Below are 23,051 nucleotides of genomic sequence, written 5' to 3' on the forward strand. Positions count from 1 at the left end.
GGACGGCCGGGGCAGGGGCCGAGGCCGCCCGGCGCTGGCGGCGGGGGGCGGCGGGGGCCCGGCGCGGCGCGGAGCCGCCGGGGCCCGGCGCATGGCGGCGGCGGGGGGCATCGCCACGCTGCCCGACGACGGCGGCAGCGGCGCCTTTCCCCCGGGGCACTTCAAGGACCCCAAGCGCCTGTACTGCAAGAACGGCGGCTTCTTCCTGCGCATCAACCCCGACGGGAAGGTGGACGGCGTCCGCGAGAAGAGCGACCCACACAGTGAGTTGTCCCGGGAGCACCGCGGGCGGCACCGGGGCGGGCGGGCGACTCCTCGCCCGGGCAGCGGGGCTGCGAGAGGGGCCGCGCCTCGGCCGTCCCGCCCTGCCGGAGCTTCGGCAGCGAGCCGTGCTTGGAAAGCGCCCGTCAGTGTGCCGAATGTTCCTGCGCGAATAACCGCGAGTACGCAGACCGAGTTAATTCACAACGAGTTAATTCACACCGAGTTAATTCATACCCACATCCCGTAGCCGGTGGTTCCGCACCGGCACCCGCGGGATGTCCCGGGGCAAAGCCTCGCTGGCGGCTCCGCGCTCAACCTGCTGGGTGCAGAGCTTGTCAGGTGCACAGAGGTTCTGTTACGGGCTTGAAGGGGTCTCTGGTTTGTTTGCGTGGCCCTTATACGGGTCTGATGGCACTTGGCGGCTCTACACGGCGGCGGTGAATGCGGTGGATGCATCAAGGTAGGAAGGAGGCTGTTCTTTTTTCCGGTGCGGGTAGGTGCTCATGAGTAGGAGCACTTTGGGCACACAGGTACTCTTAGGAGGGGTAAATCTGGCCAAGGAAGCAGGGTTTATAACAAACTGCTGGCAGACCACCTTTTTGGCTTAAACTGTTACATGTTGCATTGTTTGTTAGGTTTTCTTAAACTTAATTAATGATGATACAGATAAAATGTATGGATACCAGCAGCAGCAGGAGGTTGTCCCTCCAGTACCCGATCTTCTGAAGGGAGGGAAGGGCTCCAGCCCATGGACTGAATGATCATAGGCTTTCAGGGACCGTGTAGCAGGTTGCTGTTACCAACACAGGCTGCTTTTTGTCCCACAAACAAACTGCCTTTTGCAGAGCTCAGAATATTTTGGAAGTATTCAGCATGGAGGTTTTGTGGTGAGTTTTTGATGCACCTGTGAGGCATTTCCTTCAGTGCAGGTACAGGGACTTGCTGCATCAGATCATCCCAGTGTGATTCCCAGCTGGAGGGAGTTGGTTACTGTGCTCGGTGTGCAGGGCCTGCCTGCAGGCACTTGGCATGAGGAGCAGGTGAAATGCCTTACTGGCATTCTTCATCTGCTTTGCACCTGTGCTCTGACTGATGGATGCAGGGACCGGGTTAAACTCAGGGGCCAGGAGGAAAAGGAAGTGAGGAGACAGACCAAGGATTCTTAATATTACTTTCCACTTCAGACATTCACCTTTTGCAAAACAATTACCCAACAATTCCAAAACAAATACCCAACAATTCCAAAGAAATCTTGTAACAGGAATCCTTAAAGGAACAAAATCTCATTAGATTCATCAGACATGTCACCTCACCCTAGAAGTAGCTATGGAAATGTACTGCAAAGGGAGGTGATGTTGAGTGGAGGATGTTCAAGGCTGAAGCTGAATCCAAGACATTGCCATGGCTGTTGAGATCTTGCCTCATTCCCTATCTTTGCTTTTGAAAAGTGCAGGTAATGGTGTGTGTTGTTGTGTGCTCACCTGGCTGGGCCAGGCTGCCCTGAGTGGAGGTGGTATTTATCACTGCTGCCTTTTTCATCATAGAGCTCCCCCATAATAATTTCTTCCCTCCTGCCTTTTTAAATTATTTTCTCAGGAAAACCAATACTAGTTTTTCATTCTTGAGTCCACTGAATGTGTGTTTTCTCTTCCTATTGAACCTTATCAATACCAAAATTTTCAACTGACATCTCGTGCTTTCCTAGTAGTGAATTCTCTCCTTTTTTCATTATCAGACAGCTCTTGGCTTGTTGCTTTTTCTTCCTTTCTTTTTTTTTTTTCTTTTCCTGGAAGAACCCTAGTTCTGAGAAGCAGAGAATAATCAGTGCTTGAAGCATCAGCGAGGCTCATTGCTGGGGCATTGCGTGGTTCACATCCTTAGCATCCTTGCTGTAAATACGTCATTCCACACGACACTGCTCAACTCTGACCTGCTGAGTGCTGCTCTGTGGAAGTCCCTGTGAAATCTCCTGGTATTCCCGGCATGGCAGAGGGCAATAAGTCTTGGACAATGTGAGAGGACTTCAAAAAAGAAATTAGCAATGAAAATATACACCTCGAGTAGGGTGATTTTCTTAGTTAAGCAAAAGGTTTTGTAAGGTGGTTTTGAGAAAAGAAATACAATGTCTGCACAATTTGGTTTAGAAATAATTAAAGGCCCCTTCATAGAGATGCTTGTGGTTGCTGCTATTCTTAGGAATTAATTATACAAAATAACATTTCAGTAGCACATCATCCTTCTTGCTTTTAAAGGAAGTTCTTATTTTAGAAGGCAAGTTACTGTCTCCTTATGTTTCAGACCAAAGTTTTAATACTATAAACAATTTCCATGATCCATGTCCTTTTTAGCTCCCCTCCTCCTGCCTCTATTTGAAATACACAATACACATCCACTTTAGGTCATGGCATGGTTTTACACTCACCTTCATTTATTCATAATTGTGTCGTTAATGAAATTAAGAATGCCGGAGGATTGGGATCATATGATTCACCCAGCTGAAACCCAGGACAGGGCACCTTCCATGGCCATTATTGCCACATCTGACGCGTGTGCTGCCGTGACTCCAGTGAAGTGCCCCTTTGGACACACTCTGGGGACTCCATCCAGAGTGTTTTCCCTTGAAGAAGTGCTTTCAGACAAACAAGAAACAGAAGGTGCTTTCTGAGAGTTTTGTTGTCTAAAGCAAAACAAAAACATGGCTGGTTTGTTGTTGTTGATCAACAACTGTTGATTTATGCCCTGGAAATTGTACAAAGGACGCAGTGTTTCTGGAAAGGCTCTTAGAAACTCTCCAGAGGTGTTTCCCTCAAAGAGGCTACAGTGCTGGTGAGGGAGAAAAACCTGGAGAATGGAAAGGGAACACTTATCCATACATTTAGAACATGTCTAGTAGCACAGCTGGTTCCTTTCAGAGTTTCCCTACATGAGGAATGGCTGGCATTTATGAATTTCCATAATTTCTTAAGCAGCTTTGTTTCATGATGAGCATAACCCAAGACTATCCAAGGCATCCTGAGCCATTCTTGTCCATTCCTTAATGAGGTGACAAGGCTCCAGCCTCTCACTTGGAAAGGATTCAGCTGTGTGAGCTCAGTCAACCCTGCAGATGTATGAAACACCTCCTTCCTGCTCAGTACCTCTCTCCTCTTCCATAAATATCTGAAGAAAATGTAAAATAGGGTAATACTTGTCCAGGAAAATTTCTTAAGAAGGTTCCTTTCATAACCAGTGGTTAATATTAAGATTTTGACTTGTCTCTCTCACAACATTTAAATGGTTATGCTGTAAATGTTTTGGAAAGACTGCTGAAGTATAGACTGACTTTTAGAGCAACTCAGTGCAGATGATGGAAATCTGATCACTGATCATGCAATGGGAGAAAACTCATGGTGACCCTCAAGCTGAGCAAGTGTCAGGAAGTGTTTCCATATGAAGGTTCAGGACCTGGTGTTTAGCTTTCATAGGTAAGTTGTTTGGGACTTGGATTATCTTCTTTCCCATTCTGGTGTCCCACAGACATGGCCAGAGCTGTTGACAGGGCAAGATCTTTTCCAAATCTTAGCACTAAGTGAGAGGTGACTTGTTTAAAAAACCTCTGTCCCTAAATGCTCAAATACGTTGCTTCTACCTCAGTCCTTCTGGAAACAGACTCTTTTTGCATTACTTTTGATCTGTTGCACAGATCTGCACTGCTTTGCCAAGTACTTTGTGGCAATAGCATGGAAATTCCTCCTGGCTCCTGGATGTAGCTGCCTTTAGGGGATGAAGTAGCAGAGATCCCGTGTGAAAAAGTTGGGAATATGCTTCCTTTGCTTCTCTTATCATAGAAATACCATCGTGTTCCTGCATGTGCCTGCTCAGGGGAGGATGCCTTCTCATCTCTCACTGTGTCTGCTACTCCTCTATCCCAGTTCCTGGAGAGTCTTGCCCACCCCAGAGCTGTGTGATCCAGTAGCAGGTACACTCCCAAGGTGAACCAAGGCAACACGAGATGTCTCCAGTGGGCAGTGAACTGTCCTGTCCCTCCCAGCTGTTTTCTGCCCAGTTTGGAAGTGGGGAAGGTTCTAAGGGCACCACCACCCACAGGTACACTAGAGGGCAGGATTTAGCCCTTAGATTGTCTCACACAGGAAATCAGGAGCACTTTTAGGTACTTACATAGTCTGGTTTGCAGGAAAATGATAATCCAACTCCTGTTAGCCACTGCACTCCCAGAGCTGGAAAAGAAATACAGATAACATGTTGTGAGATCAGGTGGCTGCTGTTGGTTTTCATTTGTTTCATAAATGCTTGAAATTTGTGCAGCTGATTCTAAGGAAAAGTTTATCTGTAGTGGGGTCATATTTAAAAGCATTTTACAAAAAGTAAATTATTTTAGTAACTCAACCTGAATTTTACATCATAGTCTTTTCAGTTACACTTTGTAAGCTTTCCCCTGCTCCCCTGGATTACAGATAAGGCAGGCAGTTCTAATAAATAATTATTTGATCATTATGGCTTTCAGCACTCTTGGGAGCATTGCCCTGGGATCAGTGGCCATCTGTTCCAGGATACTTGAGAGGTGATGGATTGTGCTGAACTGGTGCTCAACCCTGGAATTAATGGTGCTTTTGACTGTTGGTGACAGTGTGTTTAGTGCAATTATCTAATATAACCAAACCAGACCCAGTGCAGCCCAGAGAATGCTCCAGTTACTGTTGCTGAAGAACATACATAAGTGTACAACATCTGTAAACTGAGTATCTATACCAGGTGGTATCTGAAATCATGTTTATAGCATGATTTTTGAAGCCTTAACGTTGGTAATGAGATAATGTTTCAATCCTGATGGAGAATTAATAGCCTTTGCTTTTCTTAGCACCTGTTTAAGATGTGTTTCAAAATGAAGCAGCTCTCTCACCCTTCGTCATTTTCAGTAATGTTTGGTAACAATATGCAAGTCAAGTGTTTTGCCTGTGCCTCTTCTGCTGCCTCCAGACTTGTCAATAAAAATATTCAAAGGGCGACTCTCTGGAGTGCTGGTGGCATTTTAGGGTTATTATCTTACGTAGTTTTTTGTTTGTTCAGGGTAGGGCCAGATTTTGACTGGAGCTCGATAGGATCAGCCGAGAATACAAATGAGATGATGTCTGCCTGGTTGGGTGGAGGTTGTCCTGCAGGAGCTGTCATGGTGCACTGCTGCTGGAGTGACCCTGGCTGAGCCTGGTGCTCATCTCTGACTTGCAGAGCTTGAAACCACACTGACCGAGTGATTCAAAGGAGAAGGAGACTGAGGGTATTGGGAAAAGGCAAAGTAGGGCCCTGACTCCATGGCCATGTGCAGTGCCAGTGTGGTGAAATTCTGCTCGTGAATGTGCTGCAGAGCTCGGGGTTTGTCTGTTACCTTCTGCAAGGGTTGTAGCAGATCTCATAAAACCAGAATCATTAGGATTCCTGGAATATGCAAGTCACAGAATCCTTGCAGCCGTGGCTGTGGAATCCTGCATGGTGGTGTTTTGTAAGAGCAACGAGAGACGTCAGCTGTGATACAGCTTGAAAATATTTGTAGTCTGTTTCTTGGTTCTTTCCTTCCTGCTCTCAGGCTGACCCACGATGCCTGATGCAGACTTACCCCATATCCCCAGAGACTCTGTGCCATTCTCTGGGGGTGTAGCTTTGGGGTTATTTTCCTGTTAAAGGATGTCCTTAACATACTCAAGTGTGCAGTTATCACAGCATCTGGATCTGTGCTTGGGGGAAGGTCTGCAGCACCTCTGGCAACTACCATCAGCTTTTTGGTATCTTTTCTTGGCGTTTCTGGGTACTGGGGAAAAAAACTTGAAGTCTTTTATTTTTCACCACATATCCATCACTGAGAGGCCAAAAAAGTGCCAGAGCTGGTGCAAGGGAGGTGGTAGGAGTGCTGGTAGTGTGGAATGGAGTGTCCCTCTCCAGTGGCAGCTGATTGTCACTGCCTGTCCTGTGATGCAATGCCCTCGTGTTAAAATGCAGGACAGGAGACAAGTTCTTCCCAGATGGATGTCTTGAAAAGCATTAGCAGACTCTATGCAGTTGTCACCCCTGTTATTTCAGGTTATAATATAATTTTGGGACTGTATTACAAAGTTCATACAGACCCACAACTCTGAGAAGACCAATGGAGAGACTGACATTCCTGGTGTGCAGTTACTCTGTGGGACCTGCTGGGAACAGAGGTGGATACAAAACCAGGAGCACGTGTTAGTGTGGAGAAGCAGCTACCAATGGCCATGTAGGGGCTGTCACTTCTGTGGAAAAGTCACTTAGGGAATCCTGCTGCACAGACCTGTTGGGCTGAGCAGTTCTTGGGAAACAGTATGTGGATTTGGGTTTGTCCACCTGTAATGGAGCAGTTGGGATGAACAGCTGAGCATGCTCCTGGCCATTCATTAGCGTATATAAATAGGAAGGATTAATTTTGTGGTTTTAGAGATGTTTACAGACTCACTGTGGATGTTTTGCTGACAGTAATGTTGTTCATTCAGGAAAATGGAGGAAAAAAAATGTACAATGCTCATGTCCTTAGAAATGCAGGAATTCCTCAAAGCTGAAGAGGTGCACAGAACTGGCTCATGTTGCCAGATATTATTTCAGTCCCAACCTTCTGCTTGCTTTACAGCTTCAAGCAGTAGCTTCCCCCAGAGCACTTACCTGTGCTAGAGCGAGTACCAGTAGTCGTAAGGTGTTTTCCAGTGATCAGGCTCTAATCCCATCAGTATTGTCAGTGTGATATTTTATTAGGAGAAAATGCTACTAGGAGTGGGGTGCCTGGCTGCTGCTTTGATGTGATGAAAGGTGGGACACTTTGATGTCTGACACTTATAGCTGCTGTACTGCAGGAGCACCCTCTTGCAGGAGCTGTCTGGAGCAGTGTGGGCACTGAAACCATCCCATAGATCTAAACCAGGATATGGGCACTAGCAGTGGTCAGGCTGAAGCAGCAGGGAGTCAAGTAGGTTCTTCCAAGCTGCAGGAGGTCCAAGGTCTCTTTTGTTGGTCAGGAATCCCTTCTTAGCATAGTTCAAATGTACTCAGAATAAAATTGAGGACTGTTACCCAAATATGCACTGTGTGTTTTATTTTCAGTTAAGGAATTTGGTTTCTTACAAAGAAAATTCTTTGCTCAAGCAGGGCTGCATTCAAAAGCAAATTAGAGCCTTTTTGTGAAGACTGGGATTCATTACTGTGCTGGGTCAGCAGTGATTGACAGCTCTTGTTCTTCACTGCAGCTTGTGCTGTTCCCCTGTGCATGCTTTATTTAAAGGTCAGCACAGGGTGGTTACCCAGCTTGATGGAAGGGGATGAAATAGGACTATGAAGTAAGACTTTTTGCTTATTGTGGCATTTGCACTGTCCTTGCAATAAAGGAGCTGCACTGGCACCAGTGCTATGCTGCGTGTGCACGTGTACGGCTTTAAATTTTTTAAAATTTGTTTACTTTTTGCAAAAATATTAAAGTGTCAATGATCAGTTCAGTTTCATTGGTACTGGAGATGGGGGAAGTACAAAGCTAGCATAATCGCAATCTCAACCTTTTGGCCAGGTTAAGGGCAATCAGCTGTAAAGGCAGCTCAATTCACAGGAGCTCCTCTGTATGGGGTTGTTCCTTCTTCCTCCCCGTCAGCTGTGCCATCTCTCTGGACCCTGGGTGCCTGACAGAGTTCCTTTTTCACCACTGTGCTCCAGTCTCTCTGAAATCCCATTTACTTATTCTTCTTGGCATTTCTAAAATCCAGCTTTTCCTTTCCAACTGTGACACTGAGGCTTATTGAGCCTATGGGGCAGCAATGTCTCACCACTGCTTTGGCAGCCTCTGCCCTTCATCTCATGTGTTACTGCTCCAACATCAGTCACAGCCCTGAAATACCGTGTACTACTGAGTAGCTGGGTGAGTTGTACCTGGAGGAGGAACACTACAAAATACCTTCTAAAAATTACACATTTTACCTTCTCTGTCTTCTGAAATGCTGTTCCTGTGTTTGCCTTGAGTCGTCCTTGGTTTTATGTGTTTGTTTTGCTGCAAGTGAAAAACAGGTCATAGTTACAAGGAGATGAGTGAACGCACAGTAAACATAAAGCAGAACTCCTGCAAGTTCTGTACGTGTCTTCTGACATGGTTGTGTTGGCTGAACAGTCGCACCAGCTTTGTTCTGAAGTTCAATACCCAAAAGGGGTTATTCTGTGATTTACTTCAGTCAATACTGAACAAAGTGAAAGCAGATGGAAACAACGTGGGGCATACCTTACCCTTGCTAAGAAAAGCCCTTTGGGAACAGTCCTAAAAAAACTACATGTCAACAAGCATGCATTATTCTTTTGATAAGGCAACCCTGAAACATTTTTCTAAATCAAGAATATGGGGTGAAAAGAACGGTAATTTGGAGACTAAGCTTTATTACCTGTACCCAGTAAGGAATGAAGGTCTTCTCTGGTAAAGTTAGGAATTTTTTCAGTTTGCTTTTGCCCTCTTGACTTCCAAAGACGCATCAGTTCATCTGCAATGCCGAGGAGTCAGCAAACAGTGTGGCAGAAAGCATTTAGAAGGGTTTTACATGACGGTGACTTGGAGTTTCTGGCATACGAAATACTTTCGTAATGCGAAGCAATCGCTGTTTACTTTACTCGGCAGCACAAAATGCCCAAGTTGTGCTTTGTAAGCAGAATTCACAAACTTTGGATTTGCTTTTGCATGACATTTTTACTTTTAAAGGGCTCGAGGTAGGTTTGATCAACCAAATTATGTGAGCTGTGAGAAGTGGAAAAGTGTGGCTGTGCATGTTTTACATGTGGGCACACAGGCAAGGAGCAGTGTCACACTGGTGCCAGAAGTGTTGGATGTCACACTATTCTGAAATTATTGATTGTTCTGCAGGATGATTTTACTGACTTTTATGTGAAATTTATAGGGAGCACCAGAGAATGCTGTGTGTTTGGTAATCAGTGTTTCATGGTGAGGATTCCCAGTGTCATAGGTGCATGTTAGGTAGAACGGGGTACTTGCAGCAATTGAGGTCAAGGTAAAAATCAGAATAGGTGGAGAACCTGAAGAGGGAAATAATTTCCATTGTATTCAGTATCTGTAGTACTTAAAAAGATGCAAACTTTTAAAATAAAGTCCATGTTAATGTGGTTGATTACCATAGTGGGTGGATGCTTAAACAGTTACACAAGTTACTGTTCGGCTTTAAGCCTTGGTTTACTCTTAAGTGTAATCGGAACTTCCTGAAGTGTTTGCATTTCACGAGTGTGTATTTTTGTTGTAGATGTTTACATTTTGGACACCTTGGTCTGTCTGCGAGTGGTTTTATGCCTCTGGCTGGCAAAAAGGAAAAAGATACGCTTAGAATGTTGTCATGCAAAAGCAAAGAAATGTGCCTTTGTATGGGAGCGTGACTCACTGTTTCTTGTCCTGACACTCCATTGGCTTGATTGTTTTTGTTGCAATTCTGATGGTTTGGTTTATTAGCAGCCCACCTCTCCTGCTAAGGTTTGCTGGTTGTTTCTCCTCTCTATTTGTCCTTTCAGTGCCTCATATGTGTTCCAGGTTTTAGGCAGTGTCTGCATCAGTGACTCTGGCAGTGGCTCACTTTTACCATGAGCATATGAAAGCGAGCAAGGAGTTGTTCTCTTGTTCACAGTCTGAAGACCTGGGGATGCCTCGTATGTCAGCGCTTATCAAACAGCAGAAGATGCTAAATTGCTAATTGTGCCTTTGAGAAAGAGATATCAGAAACTGTCAGAGACTGATGTGAGCAGAGGGACGCAAAGATATTTGTAATTCGTAGAGAAAGTTACAGTAGGCATCACCAGGCTGGGGCTTGGATCTGATCCAGCAGACAGGAAAAGCCAGAAGGGGGTGTTACTATATGTGTGTTTGTAAATGCATGTGTAGCTTTGAACCAGCCCCTGGGTTTGTCATATTAGGTGTGGAGCAAGCATGTCTGACTCCTTGTGTTTTGCTTGGACACCTGGCTGGGAATAGATGTTGCCCCCGAGCGTGAAGGAATGGCCAACTTCAGCCACAGAGGATGGAAGAGTGGGAATTCGGCTGTAGGGTGTTGCATTTAGCGAAACGTTGTTGAGTCTTACTTTCCTCCCTGTTTTTGTGAACTTCCTTGTATTTCTGATGCTTATTCCCTCTGGAGCTGACCCACCTCTGCAGTGAGACTGCAAAATAGCTGCTTTGTGCTTTCCTGTGGGCACCAAGGTGCGGGAGGATGGGCAGTGGGAGCTGGCGCAGCAGCCTCACCGCGCTGTCACTCGGGGGCCTTGTGAAAGGATTTTCCTTACAGGGCCTCTGCAAATATGTTGGAGATGGGCCCTGAGCCTTTGGCTGGGGCTGAGCTTTTCCACAGCAGGCTGTAGTAACACTAGTCATTGATCCAGAGACGTGCAGCCTGGGATTTTTGGGGGTACAGAAACTCTCCTTTCTCATAAACTGAGTGAGAGGTGTTTTGCTTTTTGTTCCACTAAAGCAGCTCTATGTTAGTGAAAACGGGGGTTGAAATAGTATCCAATTTTTCCTCTCTTCCCAGGCCATGAGCTGCTCCCTTTGCTGCAGTGTGGCAGGCAGGGTTCTCACTGTGAAGTGATGGATTCTCTTCAGCAGGAGGCTGGGCTAGAGGGGGTCCTTCTGACCCGAGTTTTGTGTGATCCTGACACTGGGGATGGTACTTGTAGCTCTAGTCTGCACTGAAGGCTGTCTGTAGGTGTTAGCTAGAAGGGTTACAGTGAAAATACAGCTGAAGCTGTCATCAAACCTTTATTTGCTGTGTAAATGCATCCAAAGCCAGAAGCTCATAGTTGGTTTTTACTTCATGGTTTTTCTGATATAGTGGTTAGAGTTCCCATTTCTTTGTGGAGTAGGAAAATGGGGATTTTATTAATCCCTTTGGCTAACACATCCTCAAATTTCACCTCCTTCAGATGCGTGAGTTTGCCTCATGCTCCAGTATAGCAGCATCCTCCTGTGCTGCCCTTACCCTGCTCTGTCTTCACTGCTCTTTGCTCTTTTTGTTTGCCTTTTATTTTATTCCAGACGTGTTTCTGTCCCTTTCTCTCCTCCCTGTGACCTTTATTTTCCCTTTTCCTTACTAATCCTGTGGCATTCTCCTGCCCCAGAACATGTTAGCCAGTGCAGCTGCTGTGAGTGAAATACCAGCACGTGGCTTTGGTCACAGGGATTGCCCTGGGCGAAGGGCTTGCCAGCAGATTCCCACTGGGAGTCAAAAGGTAGTACCAGCTCAGCAGTGAGCAACTTCCAGAATGTGCAGCTCTGTTTCCCTGAAGTATTAAGTTGGTAGGTTTTGCCCAGGTCTTTGAAATGAACCCATTTTGAAGGAGATTTTTGGCCAAACTCTTTACGATGCATAGCGGGGAAACCTTCTGGGACCATTTAAGTTGTGCAGTTCCTGGGTCTGGGCCACTCTAAAGCTTTGGTTTATTAGAACTGTAAAAGGACCTGAGAGTTTGCATTGTACGTGTGATTTTCCAGTTCTAGTGCTCAGGACAATAAAAGTACTTTTGGAAAATGTTCATGTTTTCTTTATTTTTTGCATTTGCTAACAGCTTTCCTGTCTAGCTGCTTGTCCTCAAAATTATTTTCTCCACTGGACTGTGCAAAAGTGCCTTGGAAATAATTTTTTTTGAGGTATCTAAGAAAACGAGGAAGATCCATTTTTAAAGAGAAATCTGAAACTTTGCCAACCACAATGCTATTAAATACCACTTTTCACCTTCCATATTCTTAGAAAAATCTCTCCAAGTTGTGAAATAAATGCCCATTTGTAACTCTCTGAAGTACACTGTTTAGTTTAACCTGCAGCTTGTACATCTGTCCTGGCCACATACCCTGTGAAAGAACATCTCAGTGCCTGTTGCAGTGTGCTCCAGCTTCCTTTAGTGCCACAGATTGTACTGGTTTCTGTGGGTTGGACTGTATAGCTTGTGGTGTTTTTCAGCCAGAACATCAGTGAATATGAATCTCTAATAGACCTCTGTGTATTGTTGGGAAAAACATTCCCTCTCTATCCATTTTTATATGACTGGAAGGCACTGTAGGTTCACTCGAGCTACATCACTTAGAGTTTCTTTGCTGGTGTGAAAAGTGCAAATGGACGTCCTGCAATTCATTCCTTCTTACTCAGCAGAATGATTCTATTAAGCTTATTATGATAGAAAATAAAGTCTTTAATAGGAGCTGTAAATTTCCTGGGTCCTTTGAGTTGGTTTTATTGTTTAATTTAATAACTTAATGATGACTTAGCCCCAGTCCTGGGGATGTTTGCTCTGCGGGTGAGCTCTGTGTTTTCACAACACCAGCAGGCACCGAGCAGAGCCTTGTGCTTGGTGTTCCTTGTGGATTGCAGGGCATGAATGGGAACAGGGAAATAACTCACTGCCGTGCTAGAGAGGCCAGAATATCTGGGAAAACAGGCCTTTTTAGCCCTTGGTTAATGAGCTCTTTCACAACAATCTGCTACTTTTTTTTGGCCTACAAATGTCTTAATTATTTGACTTCCATGGATGGAGTCTTGAGGTTCAGTTGTGCTGAAAACAAGTATTGGGAGTAGATATGAAATGATGAATGGAGTCTGCACTGTTGCTGTTGGTGACCAAAGGCTGTAAAAATGCAGATTATCGGTGTTAAGTGATACATTTCTCTTACAACCAATTTAGTTGCAGTGAGCTAAACCTAAAATTGTCACTTCTGCTGAAGATCATATAGTCAAGACGTGTTTGATCAGTAAGGCTGTGTTGTATCTTGGTATCTCCAGTTCAGTGTAACCCTGTGGCAAATACTCACTGCATTAATAAAGCTGTAAAATAACACTGAAACCTGAAAAACTCACAGTTCTGTTCTGGCTCTATTTGTTCATGTGTTTTTGGAGTTGGAGAGGAAAACCCAGTGAAGCTGATCTTTTTGAGCTTTCAGTATTGCAGCTCTTTTCAAGCTCTGCAGGAATACCTTGGGTGTTTGTTTTTTTTCTTTTCACAAGCTAGACAAATTTTCACAGGACTTACAAACCTTTACCAGAAGTTTATTTTTACAAAATTTTAACTTCTGGCTCGGTGTGATGCTGTAGGATTTCATGTGCGTTTTTGTCCAGAGGAAGTCATGAAGCATAATAAGTCAGTACTGTAGTAATTAATATTAATTTTCAGCTGTTCCACAGCTGTTTCTTGTTAAGTGTGTGGTGAAAGCTGTGTGCTTGGCACATCTCAAAAGTCCATTTCCCACAGTCCCTGCCCAGAGCACTTTTCCACGTTCTTGCTTCCCCAGAGGCTAAGGAGTTACACCAAAGTGTTTGGAGCTGTTCACAAGTCTGATTTTGGCCTCATAGCTTAGGAGCACTGTAATTTGGATACTTGATTCTGAGATAAAATTGTGTCTGACTTCTAACTTTTACCCTGAAAAGGGGTTTGCAGCAATTATCCCAACAGTTTTATGTTCCCTGTATTCCTGGTGTTGGAGTTTCGGTTGGTTTCTTCAGTGCTGTCTTTTTTCCCTTCAACAAAAAGCCAAATAAGCAACAACCTCTCTCTGAATCTCAAGAGATGCTCCTTCTCCAAAATTTACAGTCACTTCAGGCATTTATGCTGATGGCTGAAAAGCTCAGGCTATTTAAAACTGCATCTCCAAATGGAATAAAGGACCTGCTGAACCAAAGCAGGTGGGTGAAGGAAGCTCTCATCTGAGACCTTGTATATAACAGGCAAAGGCAGGCAAAAGGGGAAGCTTTCATCCAAACTCCTGGGTTTGATTTATGGCTACAGAAATCAATTGTGTTGTGTTAATAATTCACAGGTAGTAGCTCAAAGCTGTGTGATAGGACCTTACAGGTTTTCATTTCTATAAAATCTTTAATTTCTTTTAATTGATGCAAAACATGTTCCTGCTTTGTATAGCACTGTTTCTTGTGCCTTTGCTGCCTTCACCTACTGGTGCAGTTCTGTTTGTTTGTTCCACCCACTTGTTGGATGGATGAGGTAAACTAATGGATATTTTCTGCTGGGAACTGCCAGAACCCTTAGGGAGTGATATGGACGTGGACAGTCTCAGTTAGGCTCGCTGACAGTCTGCCTGTACAGAGCTGTGTGTGTTCAGCGGCCGATGCTGTTCTGCAAACATTGAGACATACCTCTGGAAAAATTGCCATGAAAAATCTCCATTTTCTGGGAGCAGTTGACTGCGCCCTAAGTGGCCTTTCAAGGAATTTCATGGGTTTTAAGTTGCCTTTATGCGAAATGAAGATGGAATAACTCAATCTCGCTGTTGCAAATTCGAAAGTAGCTACGTGCTTTCTAAAAATGGGATCAGAAAGCCAAATGTTGAAAATTTACTATTTTCATTGCACGCTGAAGCTTTCTGCGGTGGAGGGTTTGAAGGACTGACTGCTGCAATCCCATGATGGCTGAAAAAGGTGAACAAAGGTGAAACCTTTTGTTTTTGTTTTTTTGTTTTGTTTGCAGTCAAGCTGCAGCTTCAGGCGGAGGAGCGAGGAGTGGTGTCCATCAAAGGTGTCAGTGCCAATCGCTTCCTGGCCATGAAGGAGGATGGCAGACTGCTGGCCTTGGTAAGCAGCACTTGCCTGGTGTCTCTGTGTTGCTGGGTCCTGCCCTTGCTCTGTGTGGGGTGGCCTTTCTTCCTGCAGGACTGACTCAGCTGCTCGGTGTGGGATTTATAAGGAGAAATGAGCTCTGCACAGCTCCTGTCAGTTACTTGAAATAGGAATTAGGAGGAGTTGGGTATTTCTGCCCTACCTAGGAGCTGCAAAATTTAACAGGAATGGCTTGTCTGAGAGGGAAAAAATCACAGTGATCAGGAAATTATTAAAACAAATGAAGAATAAAGTGTCTGCCTTTTTACCCTCAGGAGTAATTTTTTCCTCTTTCACTTACTTGCACATAAAGTGATTTTAAAAGATCTCTTTGAAGGGGAAAGTAAAACCAATTTCTTTTAAAAAATTACTTTCATGGTACTAATCTGTATAAAATTATTTTCTCATTTTCCTCTTTGTAGAGAATCAAGGTTTTTTTGGGCACTTCCCAACTAGAAAACTGGCAAGAAAAATATTTTTGAAAATGTGATGATAAAATTTTAAAAGTTATATAAGTGCGGATAAATTAAGGTGCTCTCCAGTGAGTCCAGTTTAGTTTAAACTCTTGTTTATTTTATTGGTATCAGTTGAATTTTTAATTGTGTTTTAAAGCCAGTGTGTGCAGCAAACTCGGACAGTTAATGTCTCTCTGAGCCAAATGATAAATTTTGCTTTAAGAGCTGAAGTTACATTAATTTTGCTTATGAGACCTAGACACTGTAAATCCCTCATCCACATTTATATCCTTCAGTGCCTGGTGAAGCACCAGGGCATCCACCCTGCCAGAATTTTGGTTTGCAATAGCCCCTGGTGCTTTGTGTATTTGCATAGCCCCATTCAGCCTCTGTGCAAGCCTGCTCTGTGCCTGGGGCTAACAATGTGCATTCCTAACCCTGGCTGAACTGCAGCTAATGAAAGACCCGTGCCAGGGGATGCAGAAATTATTTCTGATTCTCCTCTGCCTCCATGAAATGAGACTGTAAGTAGTTTTACAGGAGCAGGGCTCCCCAGGGCGCTCCTCAGTTCTGGCTCCAGGGAGTTTTGTGTGGGCTCGGGAATGCAGTTAAAGAACCTGCTTCAAGTTACTCGGATATTGTGTGACAGCTCAGTTGAAGAAAATGTGAGGAGTTGTCCACTGTGCTATTCTTGAGTTAAGGATAATTGGGAATTTCCTGTGGTGCTGGTGCAGTGGCATTCGGCTTCCCATTCTAATAGCACTCCGTACCCTGAGTGACCGGGAATGGTCAAAATAGGCTGTTTAGCATCATTTCTGAAATGATAAACATAAACACAGGGGTGTGTTTATATTTGGGATTTCTGCCCTGCTGCTGCATGATGGGTTTGGTTGTAGAATATGCTTCCCTTGCAGCGGTTTTTGTTTGCTTAGTTCCTGTAAGGTGAAGCGCTTGTAAAGTATCGTCCAGTCACTCGGAATTACTCTCTCAGAGTATGTAAAGTTGGGCCATTTTGTGCTTCTCACTTGAGCTTGTAAAACTTTTTTCTTTGGTGTTGTTTCTGGAAATGGGTATTACTTGCATCATGTTTGCTGCACGCAACATTGTTGTTATTCAAAGGTGGAAACTTTACTCTTTTAAGACTTTTCTTCTCCAACCAGCCTAACAAACGCTGTTGCAATTTCATGGCTGTTTTCTGTAGCACTGGCAGTGTTTTTCCATGAGGATTTCTGCACTGTAACTTCCAACAGTCTGTGGCTGGCTGTGCCTTTACCATTTTCTGCCTCTAAACACATTCATGAAGCTATTTCTAATTGCCAGCGTCTCTTGTTCGCTAGAGCAGGGCTGTGTTTCACGAGAGCTTGCAGAGTGTACACTGGAAATGTCTGTGGTGAATTGCACATGGTGAAACACTGCTGAAATTTCTTTCAAAACATTATGGAACTTTAATTCCTAAACACATAATTTAGTCCTCTAATCAGTCACTCAAGTACTATTCTGTCCTTTTTAATGTCTGGGGTTTTTAATTACTTTTCAATGTCCAGGATCAATTTGCGCAGTGTCCTTGTTTTACAAATAAATTAACATTTTTGGAAATATGCTTGCAAATTCTAATTCAGGCCTGTTTCTCATCTTGTTGGATGTTTTTGTAATTACTTGTTGAGACATGCTGCAGGGTTGTTCTGAGCTGGGCTTTGCAGGATGATTTATTGCACAGCCCGTGGACCATTGCTCACCCTGGTGACCTGCGTGGGGGTGCAATGGGTCGCGTTCTTGTGTGGAAATCTGGATGATGCAGCTTTTAACTGAGCATTTTCATGTTCTTTACTTAAACAGACTCAGTCATGGGGGAGAGGTGATCTCTACCGCTGGAGGAAATGGCTTGATGTGAATGCAGATAGGCAAAACCTCCCCTTGGAAAATGCTCTTTTAATTGCAAATATTTGTGCAGAAATGCATCTGTTCCAGCAGAGTTTTGATGAAAAAATGGAAACATTTCCCATCTGATATGGCTTATTTTGACTTTCCAGTTTAATTGTAAGAATGAAATACTTTCACTTTATGGAGTGAAATGTGATTATTTAATTTAATGAAGAAATTTCCCAAACTTCCCATCAAAGGAAGAATTTTGACTGACTTGTATTTTATGATAAATAATTTGTTGAGAATATGACCTGTTCATTCTGTCATGCTTATGTGGCTTTGCTGTGATCAGACAGGTTTTGCCAGACTTGAAGGAATTGACTCGAAGGGAAATTCTTGTCTTTTGATGTTATGGATTCAAATTGTGCTCAAAGAATGTGAAAATAACCTGCATTTAGTTTGAGGAGAGTTCAGGTGTTTCATGAGGTGCTGAGAAAGCTTCTACTGTCAGATCTGCACTCTGGATGCAGCCTGGACTGAAGTGTATTTGAAAGGAAAAAACACAGATATCCAGAGTTTTTCCAGGTGCTGAGATTGACAGTGCAGTGGCTGGCATCCTGCTCTTGCTAGACAGCAGTCCAGCTCCTGAAATGTCACCTCTGGGACATGTTAAGGAATACACAGTTCATGAAGCCTGAGCTGTCATTTGTCACCTTAATGATGGGGTTTATGTCAAAATGTTTACATTGACAATGTACTGTAGGAAAGCACTGGTGTCACATATGCTTTGGGGAGAAATAAGGACTTTTCTTTTTTCAACCTTTTTTGATGTGCCTCTGCCTGAATTTGCAGCTTGGGCAATTGTACTGAATTGTCTATATTCTGCTTAAAGTTTTTGTTCTTAAAGGCTTCTTTTATACATTTTCTGATCAGAACAAAGAATTACACAGTAATTAAAAGGAAATTAAAAGCTGCTTAATCTGTGTTAGAGACAATAAATGAACCATAGGTAAAAACCTCTTATTGTAAGTTTTTGACAATATTTTCACAGTAACTATCTTTCTTCAGTTGTGAAACAGTTAATCTCTATCTTAAAATCAAAGGTACTGCTCACATTCTTGCTAAGTTAGTCCCCAGAATGTGAAGAATTGATTTGTGGTGCTACACCAGTAATGCTTTCTCTTTTCCCTTTTAGAAATACGCAACAGAAGAATGTTTCTTTTTTGAACGTTTGGAATCCAATAACTACAACACTTACCGGTCACGGAAATACTCAGATTGGTACGTGGCACTGAAAAGAACTGGACAGTACAAACCTGGACCAAAAACTGGACCTGGACAGAAAGCTATCCTTTTCCTTCCCATGTCTGCTAAAAGCTGACTTCCATGGCAGATTCTGAGCACCAGTGCCACACAGCACTGAAGATGTCGCCTTTCCTACTCCTCCTCTCTGAAGTAGCCAAATATAAGCAATTATTTGCTGATATTATAACTACTTTTGCAGATACCAGATTAAACCATGAATGTTTCATACTGTCTTTATATTGCTCTTTAAACCTGTTGTGCCAGTGTGCGTGGAGGTAAAATGACTTGCAGAATATATTTTCAGGATCAGTAACACTAGGTACCTATGTATTTTATTTACCTTATGCTTGCTTTATGGAGTAGAGGAGAACAAACCCGATGCACACTCATAGCAATAATTACCTTTAAAAATAATTTATATCTTAGCTTATCAGAGAATAATTATGTTCTAATAATTACCTAAAAATAAGTCCACAGATAACTATAATATTCAACACTGCAGTAATTCTAAATTATTACTATAAAGAAATGTGAACTGTATTGCTATCATGTCATGTTTCTGTAGGGCTCGGGCAGCTCCCTGTGGTAGAGCTTGTAGAACAGGCCTGTGTAGACAGCTGGGAACTCCCTCATGGTTATGTCAATCCTATCAAACCCTTCCCGGTACCCGAACAGTAAGAGCTTGGCCACGTTGCTGGTGATGGGCGTGGCGTTTTCCGTCCTGGCCAGCTCCTCCAGGTCCATCCACTCGCAGCGGAGGCACTCGTGCTGGCAGAAGCTGATGTGGAAGGAGGAGGGCTCCATGCGGCAGATGATGTACATGTCCGACTTCCCGAAGGCTCCAGGGTGCTTGTGCTGCTGCCTGATGCTTAGGATGGACTTGAACTCTGACTTGATGCCAGTCTCTTCAAAAACCTCACGAACTGCTGTGTCTCCTGGGTGGAAAGAGCAATCCTTGCAGTACATCTGAGAGTAACTTAGCACTCCTTAAACCTTTTGGAAAGGTGGAAAGCCTCTTACTCAGCATGTTCTGTATTCTGCTTCGTAAGGTTTTCAGAATGTAGGTCTGTTTTTCCAACATAAGGATAAGCTAATATTTTGATTCCCAAACAACAGTAATTGCTGTGTGCCTTTCCTGTGTATATCCTACAGAATTACTTTGGTAACGCTGTGCAGGGTGTGGTTTGTAATGGACACTGATGGCCGCTGGCTCCACTGATCTGTTAATCCAAGACAGCACTGCACTGTCTTTGTAGTCCTTTGGATCCCCATCCCTCTCCTTGCCCCTGCCCAGTCTCGGGTTCAGATCCTGTGCAGCTGCACCTGTACTGATGTCAGACCTCTTGATCAGATCAGTTTCACTGCACTTCACCCCAAGGGGTAACAAAATGGATAGAATTCTTTTCAGAAAGTGAAAGTTGGTGCCAGATCCTTTTCAAGATGTACCGTAAGAGTCAGGTGACATTTCAAATATGCCACAGCACCAGTGCAGCACAGAGCCTGTTCTTGCAGGAAACATGCTGTAAACATGCTGCATCTGTGCATTCTGTGTGCCCCAGCCAGAGTGAGGTCAGTGCTAACATTCCTCACCACAAACGCAGCAGGAACTTTAAGGGTCTACAGGGTCTGTGTGCTGCAATTACAGCCAGAGAACCACCCACCCATCCAGAACTCCTCCAGAGAAATTTTTCTCTTCAATAACAAATTGAAGAGCGCCTAAGAAGTTTTTTAGCATTCCACTGATTTCTCCGAAGTCTGCAGTTTTATCATAGTGAAGTCAAATCCTACTTGCCTGGGGTAAGTACTGATAGGTTAAATGCTGGCTTTTCCCAAATTAATGTAACTTCCTGGTCGTCTCTGGTTGGAGTGGTTGATGTCCAGAACTGTTGTGCAATGTTACCTGCTCCTGTTAGTTCATTTCCAGTAAGGAATGTGTGCTGGCTTGCTTCCAAAAGCAAATGCATTTTAAAAGACTCGTAGAGATTCACCATCCTGTGGAGGCTTGCATCTTGCCAAGTCAGAGGGAAACAAAGCAGATAGTCCAGGGGTAGTTTCAGATATTGGAAATAGAAACTCCCTGTGGCAGGTGGTTTTGTTAGTGGGCAGGGGGCTACAGAAGTGAACTGACATCGTGAGGAATGCTGAGGCAGGCTGTGGTTAAGAAACTTGCAGTAATGATGGATTTCATTTAAGCTTTGAGCTTTGCTTTTAGATGAAGTGCCATTTTCTGTTTCCCTTTTATTTAAATGTGAGTGTGTATATATAAAAATATCTAATGACAATTAAACTAGAAGAAACACTAGGGCTGGTGTTTCAGAAATACTCAGATACAAAAATGTGTGCACTTTGCTTAATCTGCATTATGAAATTGGTGTCACTTGCATAAGTCAGTTTGCACTCATTTAAGTAGGCAGCCAAGCCTGTTGTCACTTCATGTAACCAAAGGATTTTAAGCAATGTAATTGCAATTTTAAATTGTAATTTAAAATTTAGTCCCTTGAGTGACTTGTGTTTTTAAGGTTTGATGTAAGAATGAAAAAGGAAAATTAGGCTCTATTATATTTTATGCTTGACTAATTTATATCTTTTTGTAATATAAGATGTGATGCAGAGAATTGTAACTTTTATTATTCTGTAGTTTAGAAGTGGCAGGAGGGAAGCTGTAAGACACTTTTCTCCTGGGTGGTTTTCAGCCCAGGCTCCAGCCATAATCTCACCTGTTAAGTGAGGGATGGCTGCTGTTGTACTCAGTAGCAGTATCACTCTGGGGAGTCCCACTGGAATGCCAGTGCTGGTCATTTGTTGTTTCCTTGAGTACAAAAATCCTGCTGCTGCTAGAAGTGAGAAGGAGCCTGGCTAGACAACAGCCATGGCATCTGGGATTCTTTTGAAAACATGGATCCATTTCACCCTGTTACATTACATTGTCCAGCAAATATTTTGGATTTCCATCACCAGGTTTGACAGAAAGACTTAAAACATGACTCATGAGTTACAAAAACCAAACTCAGCCATATCCTGTCAACCAGCAACTTTCTCCATGTATTGAAATAATAACAGGAATACAACCCTACCACACATTGTTGTAGGGAGACTGCTAAACCAGGAGATATTTCTAAGGTACGGAACAGTCAGGAAGCCTGGGCTCGACACCCAGCTTTAGTAACCAGCCTATGGATTTTAAGGGCTGAGATACAAGGAGAAAAAACCCAGATTTTCTCTCTCTTCATAAACACCCCTGTTCATTCACCTGTGAGGATAAACTGCAGCAGTGTTCATCAGCTGTGCTGTGTTGGAGAGAAATGAGAAGTTTCCTCAATCCAGCATTGTTTCTTACCACAGGAGTGCTTCATGTCCCTGTTGGGAGTAGGTGCCCACAAGACTGAGGCCCTGCACTTCACCCTGGCCCTGTGCCGAGGAGCTCTTGGTCCAAATTAATCAAGTGAAGGGGGTGGAAGGAAGCAAGTGCATTTATTGGAATGGAAATTTTTGCTCAGTCCATCCCTGTGGTCACTGCCCTGGATTCCAGTGTGAGCTGAGAGCTCCCTGTTTCAGTTTTATTTGGGCTATATATGGGTTACCTTAATCCTCTGCACCTCTGGCTCATATTGCAGCACATCTGACCAGCCTACAAACACTTAGCTGGCCTCAAGCACTCACTTAAAGAAAGTGTGGAAAAGAGTAAATGTTACAAACACAAAACTTCTTTGTCCTGAACATGCTACCCTGTTACCATTAGGGTCCCAGCATTGTGTCACTCCATCTATTCCCCATTAATTCAAGGAAACAATCCATCACAGAGCAATGTGGGTCATGCTGTATTTCAGTGGTGTTCATGTCTTTATAGTTCTGTTGATGGCTGACCTGTTCTCATAGGACTTACCAATGTCTTCTCCTGGATTAGACAGACCTCCTGGAAATTTCCATGCGTTTATAGTCTGTATTGGAGGAAAAATCCATTAGTGAAGTAGTCAGCCTGTGTTGCACTCTTTAAAAAGAAGGAGACAATTAACACATAACTTTTTTTTTTGTTGAAGTTGCAGTATTGTTATTTTATAAATATCAGAAAGTAGGAACTTGTTTGTTCCTGCTGACAAGATGATTAGAGACAGCTACAGTCTGTAAGAACTATGGGAACAAAACACCTACTGATTAAAAATACAAACTGTCTAACAGTCATTAGACAATGTTGCTGCTAGGTAGAGTAGTTGAATATTTTTTTAAAGCTGCTATAGACTATATAATCTTATATTTAATCACTAATGTATTCTACTTCCATTGTTTTGGCTTTTTAAAAATGTATATATATTTAATCTTACAAACAGGTATTATGATTGTACTGTTCTATACTGCACTGGCTTTAAGATGTGTCTGTAATGATCATTTAGTGTAACTTGTCATTTTCATGGAATACAAGAAATGAGAGCTTGTGTGTGATTTATGTATAGAAACATTTATTGACAATAAAGTTCAATATTAAAACATGAAGTGCAGGCTTGGTGTTGTTACTCACACTGATAAAGGAGTCCCAGTCCCTGCACCTCTG

At 43.4% G+C, this 23,051-nt stretch overlaps 2 protein-coding genes and 1 long non-coding RNA gene across 3 annotated transcripts in view; 1 reads left to right on the plus strand and 2 right to left on the minus strand.

Annotated features, from left to right (window-relative positions):
- Positions 1-22,858, plus strand: FGF2 (fibroblast growth factor 2). The gene is made up of 3 exons (XM_030946842.1): positions 1-263; positions 14,755-14,858; positions 18,396-22,858. Exons 1-3 carry the CDS (start codon positions 92-94, stop codon positions 18,579-18,581), a joined length of 462 nt encoding a protein of 153 aa, XP_030802702.1. The 5' UTR covers positions 1-91; the 3' UTR covers positions 18,582-22,858.
- On the minus strand, positions 18,340-19,723 carry NUDT6 (nudix hydrolase 6). Its single transcript, XM_030946843.1, has one exon. The coding sequence runs from the start codon at positions 19,469-19,471 to the stop codon at positions 19,052-19,054; it is 420 nt and encodes a 139-aa protein (XP_030802703.1). The 5' UTR covers positions 19,472-19,723; the 3' UTR covers positions 18,340-19,051.
- The window catches only part of LOC115902908, a 7,579-nt gene continuing 6,762 nt past the window's right edge, over positions 22,235-23,051 (minus strand). Inside the window, exon 3 of the long non-coding RNA XR_004060663.1 lies at positions 22,235-22,443. This is a non-coding gene — a long non-coding RNA (uncharacterized LOC115902908). The remainder of the gene's footprint in view (positions 22,444-23,051) is intronic.

This window comes from Camarhynchus parvulus, chromosome 4 (genome assembly GCF_901933205.1).
Source record: "Camarhynchus parvulus chromosome 4, STF_HiC, whole genome shotgun sequence".
In the NCBI taxonomy this organism is placed as follows: Eukaryota; Metazoa; Chordata; class Aves; order Passeriformes; family Thraupidae; genus Camarhynchus; species Camarhynchus parvulus.